This window comes from Astyanax mexicanus, chromosome 3 (genome assembly GCF_023375975.1).
Source record: "Astyanax mexicanus isolate ESR-SI-001 chromosome 3, AstMex3_surface, whole genome shotgun sequence".
In the NCBI taxonomy this organism is placed as follows: Eukaryota; Metazoa; Chordata; class Actinopteri; order Characiformes; family Acestrorhamphidae; genus Astyanax; species Astyanax mexicanus.
This window is the reverse complement of record NC_064410.1, coordinates 51,311,050-51,333,290: the sequence shown is the minus strand read 5'-3', so window position 1 is coordinate 51,333,290 and position 22,241 is coordinate 51,311,050. Positions and strand designations below refer to the sequence as shown.

Below are 22,241 nucleotides of genomic sequence, written 5' to 3'. Positions count from 1 at the left end.
AGGTTTAGCATTACCCATTAACCGTGCTAGCTCTTTTTCTGTTCAGAGGTGTGTATATCGGACTGTAGCCTGCTCCTAACCCCAGCTAGCACTGCTGGAGCAGGTTTAGCATTACCCATTAACCGTGCTAGCTCTTTTTCTGTTCAGAGGTGTGTATATCGGAGTGTAGCCTGCTCCTAACCCCAGCTAGCACTGCTGGAGCAGGTTTAGCATTACCCATTAACCGCGTTAGCTCTTTTTCTGTTCAGGGTTGAGTATATTGGACTGTAACCTGCGTGTTTACCGTATTAAAACAAGCCAAAGTGGGTTACTGGAATAAAGAATTCATGACATTGGATTAGGGCTGCACGATATCGGAAAAAATTGACATCGCATTGTTTTTTTTTTTTTTTGGTGATAATATCGCAATATTAAACAATGCAGGGCGTGATGTCACCTGCCTCGCCCCAACCCGCGCACTCTCACGACAGACCCGACCCGGCCCGAGCCCGTTCTGCTGCGCGTTGTCTCACAACAGACCCGACCCTGCCCCTGTTTTCAGGCTGTTTGAATGAGCACAAATCCCTTTTGCTTAATAAAGGTAAAAAGTATTTATTCAACATTAGTCCATCATATTGCAACAATCTTGTTTTCATTGTGAAACTCCTATTGTGGCAGTGCTGTGGCTCTTATATTAGGTGTCCATGCTTGTTATGAAACGGACAGATCTCCACTGCCCTGATCTGTTGGGATCAGGTTCCAGCTTAACAGACCAGCCGAGGTTACATGGAGGTTCACAAATTCAATCGATGGACTCCATATTAGCCAACACAGGGAATGGAACAGTGAGGGGAAAATGCCCTGTCACCAAAGAAGAGTCCTGGCAAGGTGCACCATATCGCAGCACATGTCGCAGGTAGACAGAGATGGATGGCTAGCCCAAACGGGGCCCAGCAGATAACAGAGAGTGTAGAGGAAAGCTCGAAAGAGTGCGAATGGGGATAATTTCACTGTTACCAGCCCATTTTCCATTTCAACCTCAATCTAACCTAAAGCTCTATATGAAGTGTGAGAGAGGGAAGAGTTCTTTAAAGTTTGTGTATTTTCATGTTAAAGGATACTTTAATTATCTTACTAAAATGTTTTTTTAGTCATAAGACACTTTTTTTTTCCTGATTGAAAAACAACTTAAAGCTGCATTATGCAAGAATTACTGGTAGGCTCTTGCAGTTGGGAAGTATTTGAAAGTTGGATGTAATTATGGAGAAAAACAAACTAGAAGACGTGACGTGAAAGGCTTTAACTGAGTAAACAAGAGGAACAGCAGTTCTAACCAAAAGCCAAAAGCATTCCATAAAGTGAGGTTACTAAAGCTCCAATTTTAAAAATTAGAATCCTATAAGTTGGCCAAACAGTTTAGTCCATGATCAGTGGGTTTTACTATTAAAATTTAGATGTAGTCGGGTCAAGTATCCATTAAATATTTAAAAAGGCCAGTCAGGTAATTGTGGATACAGAGATATCAAACAGAACAAACAAAACAATATATAGTGATTTATAAATTCTACTAACATGATTGGGGTACATTATTTCCAAATTACAAGGACTGGAGAAAAGTTTTTAATTAGACAATATTAACAATTATGACATTTGACTGACAATCATAAAGAATTACTTACATTAGGGATGGGCGATATGGAAAAAAAATCTTATCACAATATAGTTTTTCATATCAGTCGATATTGATATGCATCACAATATAAATCAAATCACTTTCTCTTACACCTAAAGGTTTCTTTTTACTCATAAGTAACATAATAAGGGAGTTATGTCCAAGCTCACTAGCGTGCTCAGCGTGCTGAGTATATTACAGTGTTCATTTTGACAGGTGATTTCAGATATTATTTGTTTTAGTCAAGTTTTAGTCGATGAAAATAAACATTTTAGTCTAGTTTTAATCTACTAAGTTTTGGTTATATGAAAAGAATGTATTACATATGTTTTACTGTTTTTCTGTTTTATATTTTTGTTGTTATTTTGAGATTATTTACTGCTAATGTTTGTTAAAATAATAGCCTTTATGTTATGTTGCATTTAAATGTTGCTACCATTTAAATATTTTAAAGCAAGTGACCTGTAATGGAGGTGGAACGAATAGGACAAAATGTCGAGTCTCTGAAATGATACACTTCTACTGCAGTACAGATTTATACTAACATTACTGGCTTTCAGTAGCCTAGACTTACATTACTTAACAAGTGTATTTAAGGCTCATCCAGTTCAGTAACAGCAATGTTTAGCTCCATTCAAATGCAGCTACACAGATTGTATAATCTTTTGTATTTAGTAAAATATCCAGCACAACAGACTCTATCTGTTAAAAACTAAAAACACAAAGTAATCACTGTATAAACAGAGACAAATGAGAATTCTGCCCTCAGGGTTTTCTAACAGAAACAGTGAGGGTTAGGAAAAAGACGGAAAGTGCTGCTTTTCTGTGTGTTTATATACTAACCCATCACTCGTGCTGAAGCTAACGTTAATTTACACGTAGAGTGGATTAACACGGCTAACTTGCATTACCCATTAGTTTAATAGAATGTAAAATGCAGTGAAGGCTGTATGAATTGTCTCTCGCGGCTCGAGAAAGAGGGTTGTTCGTGTCTATTATAACTGAAACACCTTAGCTAATGATGACAGATTGCACAGATCCCTTTTACATCTTAAACATCGCTAACTCTGAACCGGAGACGTATCAGAAAAGCTAACCTTACTAGCAGACTAGCTAACGGAGCAGCGTTACCTGCCTTCATAAATCTAATAATTAAAAAAGAAATCTCTAATTATCTTGGGGACGAGACGCATGCCACATATTTAGAGTTGAGTGTTCATGCTAGCGCAGCTGAACTTATCATATGAATGATGTTTATCCAGTAAGTGGGAGAGGGGCCGCTGTGTGGATTAGCTGAGTGAGGTTCAGAGTGAATGCTTGGATGAGCATGCAGTTCAGTGTGCTGCCTGATCGCGTGCTGCGCCTGTTCACAGCGCTACTTTAACGGGAAATAGAAAATGAAGTTTATCGAATCCTATCGCCCTGACCCATCATCATCATCATCATCATCATCGAGAAAAAATATATCGCGAAAAAATTGATATTGGTTTATCGCCCAGCACTAACTTACATTGAATCATATTACCCTGTTATAACTCTTGCATTAGCCTTGAAGAAAGACTTACTGGTGTAGTGTAGTTTGCTCGCCCAGTTAAGGAATCGAACGCCTGTCAGGGAGAGGGCAATGTTGTTAAATGGCATTTTTTAATTAAACACACACACACACACACACACACACATGTACACACACTCCCGTCTATTGTTCCACTGATATTATGGAGTCATTAGCAGAATGTGTAAAATATGCAGCAGGTGAATGTAATAAAAAGGGGGCATAAATGTGTAGAAACCAATTACATATTTCATTACACATTTTGTCAATCAGAAGAAAGGCTGGGGTAGAGGTTCATATTCCTGTAATGGACCTCTGACTCCTGCTGAAGGTAAAGTCAACTATGTGGCTATTCCTTTTTCCTTGTAAGGAACAGAAATGTGGGTTCTTCAGGACACGATAGACCATAGAACTATTCAGCACAAGGCGGGATTGGAGTGCTATTTCATAGGTGAAAGAACAGCGCTGGACCAGATCAGTTTACCCCCAAATGATATAATTACTACAAGCGTAATATAGTAACATGCACTATATTAGATATCTTGTGAGGTTTTTTATTCTAATGAATCTTGTTTTAATAGACCTATACCAATGTCCACCAGTCAAGTAAGTTATTAAGCCAAAATGTTATTTTAAAAACAGTACTTATTTTATGCATAAATAGTAAGTGACTTTGGGTGTAAAATGCTTAGATGTGAATATACAAGACTGTTTACCACTCTTTCGCAGATTCCAGTGTGAATACCTGAATAACAGGACACATTAAATAAGTATTATTTAGCTTTTATTAGTATACGCAACTAAACACATTTATATCCAATTTTTAAACAAGATCAGTTATAATTCACTCCAATGAAGTTCTCTTATGACAAACCTGTTAGTCCATGTTTGTGTGTAATGAGCAGGGGGTAATGTGCATTGGACACATGTGGCATGGGATGGTAATGTTATTATGGGAGTTTATATGAAAGAAACAGTGATTAAAAACTTGATTTTGATTTCATCATACGAAACACATGTTGTTTATGCTGTCAATTTTTAAACATGCTTTAAAACGGTTTAATTAGAAGAGAAAACTTGATTTTCAAGCCTGATTTATAAAGCTGAGCTGGAGGAAGTGCAGGTTGAATGCAGGGTCACTTGTGTTTCGTTGATCTCTACACTTACATTACATTGACATGTCATCTTGTGAATTCAGCATAACATTTTCAATTCTTTGCTGGACACAGTGGAGACCTGTCTGGGTTTTTGTTTCTGTGCCTTGCAGAAGGCTGTACACATCTAACAATATAGATGGAACGAAGGGTTTTGGATCCACAATAGATAGTTTTTGTAAATGAGATCAAGAAAATTTCACTTTTGGTTCCATAAAGAACTGAGTTTATAATACATATAAGTAAAAAAAAAATGTGATATCATCTCTACTCTATCATATCATATCATAATAGCTATGTACTTTTACGTCTTGAGGAAATCATCCTTACTTAAAAGAAAAAAAAAACAACTGAAGTTTTGATTGCACTGAAAATAATTGCTTCAGTGTAGTTGGATGAATAGTGTTATGTTTTGCATAAAAAATCTCTGTACTCTGTTGAATTGGGTTTTTTTAAGGTTCTGCCACTATTGATACATTTTGGAATGTATCACAGTAAAAAAAATTGTAAAAATATTGTGATGTATGTATTTTGTTAACACTCAGCCCTGTATGCAAGTGTGTAGGACTTTATAAAGATCCTTTATGTTAAGATACGTTTCTTTGGACATTTGTAAAGTTCTTCACACTCACACAGCTCTATTACAAAATATAGTGCCATATAAGAACCACTGTTATATTACATAATTATACTAGAGATGTGTGAGTGTAAAGAACCTTGAAATTGATAAATTGTGTTTCCTCAAGGAAAGGTTATTTTAGACTGTATAAGGTTCTTCATATATACACACACTTCTAATAAAGAAACCAACTACATTAATTCTATTAAAAAAAAACAACAACAACAACAACAACTTTAAAAGCCTAATTAATAAAATATTAATCAGATAATATAAGAAAAACCTTAAGATACATTAAGAGGATGTCATCAATAGATGCTTTATAAAGTTCATCACACAAAAATATTATTTTAAATATTTTTCTTTTATGGCATCAGTCAAAGAAAAGTATAGTTTTTTTTGTTATTTGAATAGTTCTGCTTGTAAAATAGATATGTGAGAACCTGTTAGTTGTTAATAGTTATTTTTTTTGTAGAAACCTTTTATTTAAAATGTAGATATTTTTCAGTTAAATGGTAAACGTTTCTGGCACTACATTACAGTATGTACAGTAAGTATAGTGAGGGAGGATTTGTCTACATTCATGGCACTGCCACAGATGACAAATCACACCATCCCCCATTGTCTACCTTGGGCTAGGCTTTCTGAGTGTATGTGTTCTCTTTAACAGTTTCTAGTATATACATAGTTAGAGAGTCTAAAAAATGTTTGTACATTTTCTGATGTCTGTCTTGGTCATTAGTCCATGGATTTCTTGCCATTTTTCAGCACCTACCACCCAGCTGTCAGTTTCAGCTGGAATTGTTCTTTGTAATCCTCCAGAGAGTATCTTGTGGTCTGTGTGTGGTTGTGTGTGTGCTTATTTTCGTGTTTTTTTTTTTTTTTTTCTCCATGATGCAACTTTACTATCTATGCTATATAGTATTCCTCAAAAATAAGAATAATGATGTACATTTATTGGTATGCACAGTACCGTCAAAAATTATCTTTGTAATCTGTGCCTAGAAGATCAGAATCAGCCATGCTACCCCTAGAACCCTTATGGTTAAGTCCTTGCCTAAGGGCCTAACAGATAGCTTAGTTGGCCTAGAAATAGAATCCACGACTGTGATAATAATTTAGTGCTCTATCCACGGAGTCCACTACCTTATGCTGTAAAACAACAAATAATTAATCACACATAATTAAAATCATAAGAAAATGATACTATTTTGAAATTATATTCATTGTCATTATCTGCTTACTTATGCTTTAAGCATAACATAACATTTCATAAGAAAAAAAAACAGTGAGCGTTTAAATCATTTTGATGTTTTGTCCACTGGTGGCTGTTTTTTTTTTGTAGGGCTACAGAGATCCTTCATGGAGACTCTCTTTAGGGGTATTGAGGGGGATTGTATTGGGCTAGTGAAGGGCATTAGCAAGCTTAAATGTTATCCCCTGTCATTCTGTTCTCACATTGTTGCAGTGTGGAGGTTTAAGAGCTTAGACGAAGGCCAAACTGTCCCTGGAGCAGTGTCACAGTAGCTTAATAGGGACACAGATCTGTAACAATCAAATGTATAATCAGTTAGAAGACTTATGCAAATTGGGATAACAAAAATGATTTTATTAAACCCGCATTTCACATTCATGTCAGCAATATTTGAGATATACTGAAATTCCAAAAGTTATGGGATAGCATTATCTAAATTGTTAATTTAGATAGTAGACTTACCTCAGGTGACAGCTTAGGAGTGCCCACACCTGTATAGCTTGTGTGAGGTGTTATCTTGTAAGTGAGGCTGAACAATGCTCACTGTGTTCATGGTGAAGCCACAATAATTTGCAGTTATAGCAAGGCCTGATTTAATTACTTCCCTCAATCTACAGTGTCTCGAGTCCTGGAATATTTCATAGAAGGCCTTACCACAACAATTGGCAGCACATTGGGTTGTGATTATTATGACCTGGATAGAATTGTCTTACAGACAAGGAAAAGGCATAAAGCTAATTCACATTTAGTCAAATCAGATATATCTGTATAATATTAGTTTCAAATTTTGAATTTATATTCTGAAATAAAGTAACATTTCAATGACATTCTAATTTTTTGAAATGCACTAGTATATAATGCTCTACTCCCAGTTGCTGTTATTTATTATTTTAGTGTGGTTAACAGGGGAATGCAGGAGTACTCTGGGTTTAATGGGTCTTCCTTTGAAGGTTTTACTGAGCATTTTTTTTACACTAAAACGAGTCAATTGTACTAACATCATGTTGTTATTATATCATTTGATCTGAAATCCATTGATATTTACTTAAATTAACACTTTTGAGCTTGCATAAACTCTGCCCTGATTTTGTTGGCCTTACCATTGGTATAGGATCCTTTTATATCATTGGCATTCCTGTCAGCCTCAATGATAAATGCGGGCTATTCCTCACAGCTCTAAATGGCAAAATTGACAGCCCTCATAGCTTTCAATGAGTGTTCTGCTGATATAGAATTATCACATTCATCCATTTTATTTAATCATATTGATGTGACTGTTTTTCATGTCCACTTCAGTGCTGACAATTTGGGTGTCTGTTCCTGAGAGCTTTTATCTAGGCTGTTCAGACTGTTGTTTGTGATCAAGATACATATGTAAGGATGTGGTGTGTCGTGCACCAAATTATTTGTATTATAGATGGTGTCCACCTTCTCTAGTGGACATATATTCTTAATATACTTTTTACCTCTAAAGGCCTTTTTATGCATTATTCCATAATAGCTATTTTTACTGCGTCAAGTTATTAATTCTGACAATTCACATTCAAGACAACCACATTAAATTTGAATGCTCATGTATGTATCATTTTAACACTATAAAATATTTAAAAAAAATTAAAAAGTGTTGTGGAGTAGAAAATACCACAAAGGGGACATATTATACCTTTTTTTAAACAAGTAAGAATAGGTCTATGGGCTATACAAAATTCATGATGTTCTTTGTACAAAATTGCCCTCACAAAGAGATCTCACCAGCTCTATTCTTACCAGTTTCAGTCCCTTTAAAAAACAGCCGTTTGTCACATGTGTGAAAATAAGCTGTTGGTGACCACGCCTTGTGTGACATTTCTTTGCTTGTAGCCATAGTGCTCAGCGTCTGCACAGTGCTCTTAAACCAGTAGACCGAAATTGCAAGTCTTTAACTCATCTTAAGGGTGGGTCTTTGGTGATAGTGAGGGGTGGTGCCAGGGTGGTTCTATGAGACCCAGACCCAAAAGAGTTAAGCTGCTATTCTTTTTCTCAGTGGTATAAAGAACCATTTTTGTCTGGTGTGTGAATGCAACGCGTTTCCTGGCAATTTAAAGTTCTGGGAATACCTCACTAGTAAGGTAGTTCAGTTAGCTTAATGGATCCTTTTTACCACACAAGATAATCAGGAGCATTAAATGAAGGAACTGAAGGGGCTGACTCTTGGCAAAAAAAGACAGTGGTTTTAGATGTGATGTTTTTAGACACAACATGGCTGGGGTGTAGAAAGGACTGTAGGTATCAGTGATGGCTGTTTATTTAAAGTGTGTGTGTACTGGAGTGAGCAAGAGAATGTGGGTTTTATTCAGTAAGAAATCTCTCTGACTGTTAATGAGTTTGGCTATGGCCTTGGTTCTTTCTTACAAGTTGGCAAATGGCTTTGAGTTGAGTTCCAGAAATGTGTTTTACACACTGTGATTCATTCTCATGGCTAACAATAACGCTTTCTGTATTACATTGCTTTTACAAATGTAAATTAAGGATCACACATGCCTGCATGTTCTGATGAAAAATATCTTTCTGGTCAGTTGCCAAGGTTTGCCTGGGAGTGTTTTCACACCTATAATTTATGAGATGAGGTTCAAATTTAGTTAAAAAAAATAGTTAAAAATTTTCCTTTTGGATTTGTTTTTTTACACAGGAAATAATCAGTGCACACCAAAATGTGTCACAAAAAATAAGTTAGAAAGTTCTCCTCTTTGCTTATTGGTCAAACATCAAATTTGTAAAGTACATTTTCTAATTGGGGCACTCCATATTTCATTTGGAACAGGACCAAAATTTCCTCCTCTCAAAGGTCTCACTGGTGGTTGTTTGGTCCACATCAGAATATGATTTCTGTATTCATACCTGCGTAAATTAATCACACAAGTGCTGAAAACGAACCAGAGTATGATCTGTTTGGTCTGGTCAAAACATACTCTCGTTTGTTTGTACGGTGGGTGCCGTTCATTTCAGCAGGTTTAAAAAAAAAATAGTCGCACTTGGATGCATACTAAAACAACCTGACTGAGACCCACAAGAGGAGGTGCTCTCAGTTCGGTTTCAAACAGTCTCCTGAGTCGTTCGTTTTTGGTGAGAACGTTATCTGGCCTCAGAACTGAACTTATATATCAATGAATAAATGTGGTTGCTGCTGCTGCTGCTGCTCCTTGCTAAGCTGTTTTCACCCTGAACACCGTATGTGCAGTGCTCGCTTCAGTAACTGTATTTACTGTGTGCACATCCCATTGAAAACACTGTGTTTAAAAGCGCAGCAACAAATTGTCTGCATTCAGTTTTAAAGCAGATATACGTGCTGGTCTGGAACATAGAACCTTCTTGCTGTATTTACTTTCTTGCTCCCTCAACAGACAGCTCTGACCAAATAGGGGGGATTGAGTGCTTGTGTGGTTTGTTGGGGTGCATTTAAGTGCGTTTAGATTTGTGCCTGTGTGAAAACAAACCAAACCGAGGGGGGAAATGCATAACATGTTTAATAGTAATCCTCTTGCAAAGAAAATGTAAAGAAATAGTTGATAGTGAGGTTGAATTTCATGTACAGTTTTCGTGGATGAGACTTTTAATTCAGACCTATAGTGTGCGTAGACTACATATTACAGTATTTTCACTTAGTAATAGAAAACTACAGTTTTTTAGTATCCTGTATATATTGCATTTCTTTTTGCATTTTTCTTCAGGCGTGTTGAGCTGCAAGGCTGCTATAAGGGTGCTATGTTTGAGAAAATGTCTCGATGGAAAAGATTTTCATAGCTAATGTTGCATAACTCATTGAAGAATACAATACCCACCCGAACCAGAATGAAGTGGATAAATATCTGAGAAAATGTAAGGGTTACACTAAATCATCTGCATTGTCTTTTATAATTATATAGATCACCTATGTTTGGCTAATAAATGGAGAATGTAGAGACAAGACAGTGGTTTTAATATTATGGCTGATCTGTGTTTACTATAAGTCTGGCATCTGTTCTGAACTTCTGCTTTAGCTGGGTGCAGTGGCAGTATTTCACTTACTCCTGTTACTGTTACTTGTTGGCTCTCCAGACATAAAGCCTTAATAAGCACTGTAGTTTATGACCCATAATCACCTACATAAAGCTCAAACTGGCCCTTTTGTAAGTATAGTCTACCTAAAATGTCGAAGTTAGACAGGACAAAGTGTTGTGCACTGAATCCATCACTGTATTGATGCTACACTGAAGGCTAGATAGCTGCTATTCAGTGCTTTGTTAAAGCACAATTGCTGAGAAAGGGTATTACCCGAATAGCTCTCTTACTTTGTCCTGCAGTTCTGCACCTGTTGCTGTAGAGTATGTCTTAATCTGTTTCTAAATGAATAGAACCAGATCTAATATTAGAAGTCAAAAGTCATCCTTCAGCAGATGTTTTTTTTTCTTATTGTACATGCAAATGTATAGCTGAGTAAACAAACATGCAAAGCAACATATAGTGTTAATAAGGAAGTTTTCAAAGGTCGATAACTGTAAATTAATACATATATAGTGTATGAATGTAACAACGGTAGGTTAAAAGTTTCCTTTTTTTAACATATTTGAGAAATGAAAAATATGAATGAATATGAATTTATCAGGTGTCTATAATTATTTGTGGTTAACTGTACTGCTGTTATTTAACATAAGATTTAACAACTTAATTGACGTGTACAAAAAAACAGCACATTACTATGGACACACTTCATATGGATCATCAGTAACATGATATTAACCTTTCATGTCACATCAACAGCCCGTATATATATATATAAAGTATGCTGTACTGTAATGTATTGTAATAAGAGGAAATACTCATGGACATCCTTGTTCGGCATAAATACTTAAAGGTCTCTAAAATATGGGAATATTATTCTGAATGTTGATTAGTTTCAGGGTGCAGTTCATTGCCCAGACAAAAGATTCATAATTCAAGCCACATTTCTCAATTCTAGTTTTGTGCTTAGATCCATGTGACTCAATGGATTGTATCATATGTGTCCGTACCTCTCTTTAATGTGAACATGCATGCGCTCTGAAATGGCCTGCCAGCACACATCCAAATCAATAATGTCACATAGACAATCCACTTGCATTAAGAACATCAAAATAAGGCTGAATCCCAGGTGGCTTCCATCTCTCTAGTACACAGTGTGAGACATGAAGCTGTGGCTTCTGCATCTAAATAGTGCTCTGAATGTCAAGCAGAGATCTGTGAAAATGGACCAAATCCCAAAAAAAAAAAAAAAAAAAAAAATCTTGGTTTCAGATTTCTTCTATACATTCCTAACCTGCGCCCCAGGGCATCATGTTCAATTCTATCTCAAACTCATCTGATTAAACACCATTAAACTTGTAGTTTAATATTTAGCTTTAGTGAGTAAATAAACATTACCTAGATGAGGAGCAATTTTTAGTCTTTAGTTGTAATGGACAGTTATCTTTAGAAAAGTTTTCAGTTTAGCATAGGGCGTAATTATTTTCTGTAACAAGGTTGATATTTATGCAACTTAATATTTTTGCAGCGTTTATTTACTGTACATTTCCATTGTTTCCACTTATTTCATGTCTGTTTTTACTTCTGTTTTATTACATGCAAAAAATGACTGTCATTTGGGATTTTGAATGGAACAAATAAATCTGTATGTTTTAGTAGATCATAAAAAGCTTGCGTATATTAAGGGCAGACACTTCAAGAATTCCTCATGCTCTGCATGTTTTAGTATATGTAAATGTGCGGTATATGTGGTACAGTTTTAAATATACTGAGTCTACACACAAGTACTGTGGAGTGTAAAATGTACATGCATAAGTGTTTTTTGTATTGTGTTCAAAATAATTTACTAAGTTTTAAGTTCAAGGCAGATTTGGGTTGATTTAGTTAGACTGTATTATATCGTTTGTTTATTGTTCAGTTTAAATGATGGTTTATATGTGTGACAAATATGGTTGTACACTGCTGCAAAGATACAAAATAAGAAAATTAATTAATACAGATTTAACTTTAACACACTAATATTTATTCTTTTTAAATTGAATATTATATTTGCCTGAATTCTGTTCAGGGCTTTACGCGATTTGTAAAAATATAATAATTGTACTATTACACGCACATCAGATATCCACGTATTTTTTCCTCTCTTCTCCAGAATTGCAGAGCAGTTCCTGTGGGAACCCAGGTGTCCCACCTAAGGGCATCCTGTATGGGACACGCTTTAATGTAGGGGACAAGATTCGCTACAGCTGTGTGACAGGCTACGTATTGGATGGCCATCCTCAGCTGACCTGTGTGACCAATGCAGGCAATGCAGCAGTATGGGACTTTCCTGTCCCCATCTGCAGAGGTAGGCACCAAGTCTGTTAGATCTTTGTGTCTGATGCATGATGGGATGTACACACTGCATTTGTCTGTGTGTGTGTGTGTCAGTGTGGGTGTGTGCAAGTGTAGTATAATGTCCTGACCAGTGGCTTACAGTGCCCTGTGGTTCCAGGCCTCTCTAGCATCATTAAAGATTTAAGTTTTCTTAGTGATGAATGGGATATTTGGAACAAAGATATTATATTAGTTTATTTTAAGGTTTTTCCCAAACCACAATATTTCTACTTGTTTACAAATCTAATTTGTGATATTAAGTCACATTTTAAGCTATAACATTAAAACCATGGACAGGTAAAGTAACAAACATTTAATTACCTTGTTATAATGGCACCCTGTTTATGGTTGGGTCTAGATATTAGGCAGCAAGTGAATAGTAAGTTCTTGAAAATCATGTGTTGAGACTGGGAAATGGGCAAGCATTAAATAAGAATGGAAGCCTCTATGGATAAAGCAGTGAAATGGCATACAACTAACATGATAGGAATGGTAAGACGACTGTGTCAGAACATCTCCAAAACATCAGACAGGCCTTATGGGTTGTTCCCAGATCAGTGCAACAGTGCTTATCTGACAAATATGATCCATGAATAAACAAACAGTGAACTAACAACAGTGTTTTGGTCACCCAAGGGTCACTGATGTGATCTATGGAGACCATAGCTCAAAATGTATAGGACTTAAAGAATTTGCTGGAAAGCATGTTGATGCCAGATACCACACAACACCTTTACAAATCTTGTGGAGTCAATGTGTTGCACATTTTGTCTATATCCTGCAGTTACTTTGAATGTTATGGATGATAGGTGTTAACATATATTGTACTGTGTACTACTGAGAATATCTAATATGGCATTCTGACATCTGTATAGAAAAACTAAAAAAAAAAAAAAAAAAAACTAAAATTTGGTTTGTTTTAATAAAATAGGGGGAAACAGCTGGCCGGTGGTTTTGATGGCATATATAAACAGTCTCATCTCCATATGCCTGAGGAAGTGACACTTACAGGGGCAATTATATTGATCAAACTTTACTGCACTGAAAACTTTACTGCACTGTGATGTGAGATGCATGCAAATTATCACATATGTTCAATTTTCACGGATGCTAAACCTGTTCCACTGGAGTTTAAAACTGCAGTTTGTGGAAGGATGTAGAATCCACTTGACATCTTGAAGAGCTTTGTAAATAGACAGTACTTACTGGAAATCCTTTTTGCTGTCTCATGCTTGAGTTTAAAAATTACAAACCTGGCCAGGAAATTGAAAATTTATAAGCTGGAATTTCAAGGGTCAGGCTAAATATGCTTGTGAATGAGCAAACAGTTGTTAAAACTTTAGAGCTTTTTTTATGCTAAACTTCAGTAGCATCTGTTAAAATAACTTTATTTTCCCTGGTTAAAATCAGCCTTGAGGGTTCTGATAATTGGACATTCTGTTTAAATGCCCATTATTGATAAGTGTCACTCAGCTGAACTCCCCCTATTACTAGCAATGCCTGAACACTAGGTGGGCACTGAGACTGGCACATGTCTCCTCCGATACATGTGAAGTCAGCCACTGCTTCGTTCCGAACTGCTGCTGATGCATTACTGAGTAGCCAGCATGCTCTGAGGAAAGTGCAGAAATTCGGCATAGATAAATTAGCTCACAGGCGCCTGTTCTGACCAACATCACCTTGGGAGTAAAGTGGGGAGAGAATGCCATCTACCCGCTCAGAGAGAGCAAGGCCAGGAATCAAACCAGTGATCTTTTGAGTAACGGCAATTGACATGTTTAACTATTTTAAATTTGATTAAGCTTACATATTCTGCTGTACATGTTGTATAGATTTTTGGATGCTACCAAAACGGCTCCGACCCATCAAGTAATGGGTTCCATTACATAGCACTATGTTAGCTCTTTTGTAGAATCTGAACAGACCGGTTGGTAAGCCCTCAGTAGGCTTTGGGTACCCCTGACCCTCTCACCAGTTTACCAGTCCTTACTTTTTGGTTTTGTCCTTCATTTTTGGTATTCTTTAAGCTTATTTTTGCTCTGTGTTATTTTGCATGCAGTACATATTTATCTCCACAAACGTTTGGACATACACTGTTAGATACTAAGCACTGCATAGTGGTAACACCCCACAAAACCTGTCCTTCTGGAAATGCTCTGACCCAGTCATCTAGCCATCACCATTGTGTAGCCACAATTTGACTAGTGTGGATGCATCATCCTCAAAGACAACTTTCTTCATTGGGATTAATGTTATGGCTGTGGGACTTAAATATCCTTTTTTTAACCATTATAATAATAGTCGCCTCTTTACGGATATTTTGGATATTACAAGCTGATTTGTGCAGATGAGTGCTCTGTCATGTGCAGTTTCTGGGAATGCTCACACATTTAAAGCTCCCTTCAGAGTGGAATTATGTATGCACAATTAAGCTTCATGAATTGATACACAAAGAATACTATTATTATAGTCAGCTCTTGTTCATACTGTCAGTCTAAGTCACTGATGCACATGAGAATAATAAGAATAATAAGAATAATGTGATCTTTTTTTACCTTCCACTTAAATTATTCAGAGGCCTCGTCAACCATGGCAGTAAGCCCTTGGATTCGTATGATGTTTGTGTGATGTCATGTATGATGTGTGTGCTTCCCTGCATGGGTTCTTTGATGTATGTGCCCAAATGTGTTAGTTGCCTGTGTTTAATCTCTTGGGTGTTTGCCTTTGTAGTGTGTGTGTGCGTGTGTGCACGCGAGCACATGTGTGTGTGTGCGCGTGTGTGCGCGTGTGTGCGCGTGTGCGTGTGTGTGCTTGTATAACATAAATCCAGGTGGGCTGAGTGAAATAATTTAGTAGAAAGCTTGCACCTTTGCATTTTTAAACACCAAAAGTAAGGCTGTGTCCCAATTTGTGTACTAATTTTATGAGTTGCAGACTATTTACTAATCTTAATAGTGAAGGTTTGGCAGGTTAATACACAACATTTTGATGCACTAACGCATTTTCAACCTCCATTGTCTCTGCCCTTCCATTGGTATCTGACCTTTTCTGTAATATTGAGACACGAGTGGTTTTCCCTATCAGTTTGGTGGGTAAACAACCCGGTAAAAGTGGTATACTAAGTATACCATTTATATCTATACTATATACTTAATACTAGTTAAGTATAATGCATACTAATTAGCTAGTTAGTAATTAGTATGCATTTTGGATGCACTCTATGTCTGAACATTTCCCAGGAATTATAACAGCTTTTTCACATTCTTATTTGCTGACCCCCTCCATTCTCTTATTCCCTCTTTTTGAAAATACACTAAATAGATGGAAATTAGTCCAGAAGCATTCATGCCCTGATTCTCTGCTGCACAACAAGCTTAAGATTCTGTACATGTCCTTGCTGTAAACATATCAAGATTTATTGTCCCATGTTCAGACCAATTATAATGTGCATTAGGCATGACCATCCTGAAATAAGCAGTCTGCTAGGCCCTTTTTCTTTTGTCTTAGCACTGTGTCTAATAGGGAGGCAGAAATGACAGCACCTGCATCATGTTCGTTTTGGTTGGGTGCAAATTACCAAGCCCACCGAGGTGGAATGGCAAATAGCCTAAAGTGCTAAAATGTGGAGCTTATTCCTAGCTCACAGTGTAGGCTGAATTAGAAACACTTTCATGGGCTAGTTTGTAGTTTGGACTGGAATTTTCTTCGGGGCAGACAGTGTTGGTCGCCAAACTTTTTACACAATTTCTTACAGAATGCTTTGTGCAAGAATAATGAAGCCAAGAGCATGCTTCCGCTGTTCTGGCATGCTTGTCATGTACCAAGGAAGAATAGGGGAAATAATGGTTAATTTCTTTGAGATATGTGTACAAAATACACTATTCATTTATAGTTAGTTCCTATTTCAGAGCTGTGAGACAAACTGAGAGTAGACTAGATAATCAGTTACAGTCTTATGCAAAAGTTTGGGAACCACTGTTCAAATTACACATTAGGGGTAAATGTTTATTTCATTTGTGTGTACTGAAACAACAAAAAAAGAGAGAACATTTAAATTTGACAATCCACAAGTAGGCCAGACAAAATTATTGCCTTTTTTTTTTTTTTTTTAATTGTAGGTAAATCAATTTGTTGTTTCAAGCATGTGCTCGTTTAAACTCACCTGTGGCAAGTAATAGGTGTTGGCAATATAAAATTCACACCTGGCACCAGATAAAAAGGAGGAATAATAATAATAATAATAATAATAAAGGGAAACTATTACCAGCAGGGCCCAAACCGCATAAGACTGTATGTATACAAATAGCCCTGTCTTACCAAGATGATTTCTTTTAAAGCAGCCCTCAACAATTGAGAGAAGAAAAAAAATAATTCATTACAGAAAAAAATACCATACAAAGCTTAAATTAAGGGACCTTTAAAAATGCAGCTTCCTCAAATGTCAATGTAACAGTCACACTCAGTAATATATGCACCTCTGTACTGGTGCTTGGTGATGTAAAAAGCACTCAGAAAATATTTGTTGTTCTCTGCTCCATTTTATTTCCTCCACTAATTGCGTAACAGATGCTTTCACTTTCTTGACTGTTAATCTGGATTTGTCTGCACTGCGCTACAGGCTCAGACGTGAACATTAGTTAGCTGAACAGCATTGTAAATCCTTTCCCACAGCTTTGTGGTTTAAGAAATTGGTACTCCATCATTTAGAATTTAGAACATATTTAATGGGCACTGTACAGCAGTACAACACAATTTTACCCATTCAACCCTGACACAGACTCACACTAGTAAATAGGGGCAGTCAGCACAATACCCTGATAGGTGGGCAGCCATCTTAAAGCTATTGTTCAGGGGTCTTCCCTGTGCCCGCACTACGTACTGACCCGGATCTTCAAACCCCAGCCTTCCACTCCCAAACAGGCTTTTCTAATCTTTAGGCCCTGGCAGCCCTACAGTAACTGTTAATGCAGGAGAAGAAATCATCATCCTCAAATATTCATCAAATATATCAAAATATTAAATATTTTTAGCACCTGAAGCAAAAAAGTGTATCTAGGTGTTCATGTGTAAATTTAGATTCCTCTTTTTCATGCTGGCTATTTGTTGATAGCTTTTTTTTTTTTTTTTGCAAAATGGCACAAGCTTTGCCAGGCTTTTGCCACCTTTAATCTTAAGACCATTGGATCATGCTGGCAGGCTAATAAATACACTCCCAAGTCATACTGCTTCATGCAAACAGAATCAGATTGTCCTCTAGGTTTTCACTGTATTTTGCTGCATTTTGTTTAGCCTTTACTGGCAGAGGCCCCTCAGCCCGGTGCATGATTCTCCTACCACCATGTTCTACAGTAAGGATAGCGTGTTTGTGGTGATGTGCAGTGTTTGGTGTCAGCCAGTTTGTGAAGATGGCCATATGTGCCATTCATTTCTGAATTGTTTTAACTCCTCCCCCCCCCAAAAAAAAAAAAAATCAGTGACTGTCATTTATACTCCTCAGTAATGTTTTTTTAGATTCGATAGTGTTTATTTGTATTCATGGTAAATATTTAGCTAGGAATACTTATTAACCAATGGCTGGAGCTGTTTACTTATGGATGTGCTTATCCATAAATTATTATATTTAAAATAGCAGTAATTGTATAGGAAGAATTCTAAATTATTACTATTATATATTTATATATCATAATCATCATGGAAACTTCATAAGAGTTGATCGTTGTTGGTTCATTGATAAGATTAATTTATTGTCTAATCCTGTAGGATGCATGTTTAGGATTTTCTGCACTCAAACTCGAGGCATATATATTATTAGGATTCCAAACTTAGAAAAGTGTCCAAATATTTAACAAGTTTTGAAAATTGCTCAATTGTGTATGCTCACTGCACTGTTGCCTGAGGCAGAGTTGGTCAGTCCATAGCGCCCAAGTATGAAATCGGCATGACAACGCTTCTGCACAGGTAGCTCGGTCAAGTCATCACATTCTGAAATGTCTATTGGATCTGGGTGACAACTCGTAGTCTTGGTATTATGAGGCATTACCATCAATACATGTCACAGACCCCAAGATGCACTCCACAGCAGCATTCTGTGCCTTTTTTATTGTGAAAGCAATCTCATACCTAAGTCTCGGGTGGTGTTTCACAGGCAAACTTGTTTTATATTGCTGTTTATTTTCAAGAAAAAAGCAAAGAAAGCCACCTTGTTCAATACTTACACAAAAAGACAACCACTGTTGCCTTTTATGGCCTCAAATATAGATATTTTGTCTCTGGATCTCTTCCAGGCATGCTTTCAGAATGTTTTATTAACATATTGAGCGCGCTACTCTAGTCCAATAAATTGTGGCTGCTAATAAATAAGGGGATGTGTTTGTGGATGTAGCCTGCGGTAGAGGTCAATGGTAACAGGCCAGTAAACTCAGAGAAGTAAACGTCATAGCAGGGGGTGCTGTGCTGTTAATCAGAAAACTGTAAAATGCCCCAATCTAGCTCCATGGGTAAGACCCTAATATTTGATCTTCTGTTTTTAGTAATATCTCTCTCTTAAATGATTATTACATGGTTGAGTGGGTGCTTGTCATTGACTGTCCTTACTGCCTTTGCTTGCTGTAGTCACACTTTGAGATAATGGGTGAACTTTAAAAATGTAAGTATACGGTCATGCACTGATCCAACATACTAATTCAGTACCCTTGCTGATGCTAACTGTGCAACTAAGCACACAGCTTCGTCCATTTATTGAGCTGGTGCACCAGCTTAGTTAGAGTGCACTTCAGATTGGTAAGTGCTTATTATTGATTAGTTTAATTAGACCATGAATTAGAGTGATAAAAACGTGACTATGATTTTTGTTCTTGATTGAGCATTTTTCTGGTTCCAAGTGTTTGACACAAAAATAATCAAAGCATTCTTAGCTTTGTAAGATTATAAATTATGTTTCAAAAGCTGATTAAGTTGCAAAACGAACTACTTTTTTTGCTTCCTCATACCACAGTCATCTGTAGCGCTATAGGAATCCCTCTGCTGGAGTGGTAGATACCCCTTTTTTTGTTGTAATATGTAAGCCACATGAAGGTTATTTTGGAAATTATTGCTTACATCACAGTTTGAAGTTTCTTCAGCAGATTATGAGATTAGCATGCAATGTGCAACCCACACTAAAAAGTTTTTTATTTTGTTATTTTATTTTTTTATAACAAATATACCACGCTAAGCAGCACTATATTGTTGTATGTATATATGTATGATTGTACACTTTACTACTGCAAAACATATATATATATATAAAACCTAATATATTCCTTGGTACCTTGAAACACAAGTATTGGATCAGTACTTAGTATCATTTAATAACCTGATTTCAGATATCAGATTCAGTATTCCAGAGAGAAAACTGCCATGGTGCATCCATAATCAATGTCTTAGGTTAAAGAAAAAATGTCTCATTCAGTTGAATGCAGTCTGAGATACAATAATTTTATTTCCTCATATGCAGATGTAATATAAGACACTAGTGCTGAGGTATGCAGTTCAGCCTTGGCTAATCTGAATCTAAATATCCTGACAAAGGTAACCAGACTCTGCATAATGCTGAGAGCTGCAGAAAAGAACTGTTGGAGCAAAAGAAAACACCTCTAGGTGTAATACATTAATATGTGTCAGTTAACCATCTGTAATAGTGAAATTAGTGGGCATAATGCAAACATGGACCCCCAGTTATGGCCACCTGTGTCCCTGCCCACCCTCTATCCACACTGTTGCATTTTCTGCTCAGGAATAAACCCAGCTCAGTACTGGCGTGCTCAGAATGCCTAAAATTATCCCCTTTTGTCAGATGGAATTCCTCAAGGCGTATTATGACACTGATAATTTGACACCAGAGCTATGAGCCTTAATGACAGGCTTTTGATGTGCTAGACTTTAATTTTGACAGGCTCTTAATATTAAAGAGGTTAGAAGGCTCACTGCAGAAATCATGTCTCTCCTTGCCGCTCCCTGTCTAGCTTTTAACAACCATGGGGACCACCTGCTTAAAGATGTAAATCCCCAACCAATCCCACACCACGCTGAGCAGTGCTGTAGTAATGGGATATGACATTCTCACCCTTCATACATGCAATCCTCCAGCTAGAGGCTGCGTATTTGGTGCACGTATTGTTTAAATGAAAGCCTTTGCTCTGCACAATTTACAGTCGTGAGTACCTCTCTCATGTTAGACTTGAATAATTGATTATTGACACAGTAAACGCTTTATAATGACCCAACATCAATGATTAAACGTCACTGCTCGCTCTCATGCCAGGGTATTAAGGTGTTTCCTTGCAAAGCTATGTCAAATGTAAATGTAAGGACCAGTGTGAGCTCTCTCTAAAGGAAAATGAGCAGTGGAGAAAATAATATTTAATTTTGGATCGAACTTCTTGTCAGTATCTGTGTTCTTGAACCCCATTTTCTTTTTGCCAATACTTTGTGAATTGTCTTAGGAGTTAACTTAGGGGTTAACAAGCTGCAGGGAGCATGAAATTACTATTCTGGCAAAAAAGAAATCATCTGGAATATGTAATATTTGCGTTAACAGCAGCTAAAATAGCTAACGTAGCTAACATCAGTTAGAGTAGGTAGTTTCTAGCTGGCATTACCAAATGTAGTTAACATCCTTATAGGTTTACATCTAGCTATGTTTTCTCTGCCTTCTCCATCCTGTCCCTTATATCACATCCTTAACATTGGGCTAATTTTGAGGGTATAAATAAGAAAAAAAAGATTTTTTTTTATCTTCCCATGAAGAAACACATCCTTAATTTAACAAATTCACTGTTTAAATACTGTTTTTTAGTTAACCAAGTACAATTGCACCAGCTTATATGCTCTGTAGTTTTTGGCATTATCCAAAAAGTAGTGGACAATATATGTCTTTTTAAAATTCATAGTGTATTTCTTGTCATAAACTTGTCAAACACTGCATATATAAACACCCATAAATACATCTAAATCATGGTTTTATGTCTATATTATTATCTTTGTCCATGATTTACTGCTTAGTCAGTGGATTCTATCTATAAAGTTCAAAGGGAGCAAAGTATGAGTTATGTATTTAAGTAGGGCAGACTTTTTATATTTTCATCATATCAGTAGTTAGTCAGGTTCGGCTTTAGGGGGTGAATGTTCTGCATCTCTTCACATAACATTGTGATTAACTCCAGTGATTTAGATTTAGTTGCTCTTTTATTACTACTATACAGTTTAAGCATAAAACACTGGGTTTTAACGGTATAACACCAACTGTCTCATAAACTTGTGCAGTCCTATCCTTAAGGAAATCACATCTGTTCTTTTATATGTTCTATGTTGTGTTCTGACCATGTCCTGCAGCCTTAGTTAAATGCTGAATGTGTGGTTTGCTTTGGGAGTGAAGTTGATGGTCTTTTATGCTATATTCCATTTATAGGCTTAACAAAATTCCAGCTACAATCACAGTCAGTGTCTCCACCAAGACATATTCAGAGCTGTTGCAAAGAAAACAGGAATGCAACCACAGAATAATTGAATTGACATGTCTCAGCATTTTTTAAGTTTCCAGGCATAGGCACCAGGGCCAGAGGGGAATACTCTCTTAT

General features: G+C 36.6%; 1 protein-coding gene across 5 annotated transcripts in view; it reads left to right on the top strand.

The window, feature by feature from the left end:
* The window catches only part of csmd3b (CUB and Sushi multiple domains 3b), a 524,461-nt gene that overhangs the window by 159,239 nt on the left and 342,981 nt on the right, over positions 1-22,241 (top strand). For all 5 annotated transcript variants that reach the window (XM_022683312.2, XM_049475470.1, XM_022683311.2 and 2 more), the window contains exon 4: positions 12,401-12,595. In XM_022683312.2, the coding sequence (XP_022539033.2) occupies positions 12,401-12,595 (195 nt within the window). The remainder of the gene's footprint in view (positions 1-12,400; positions 12,596-22,241) is intronic.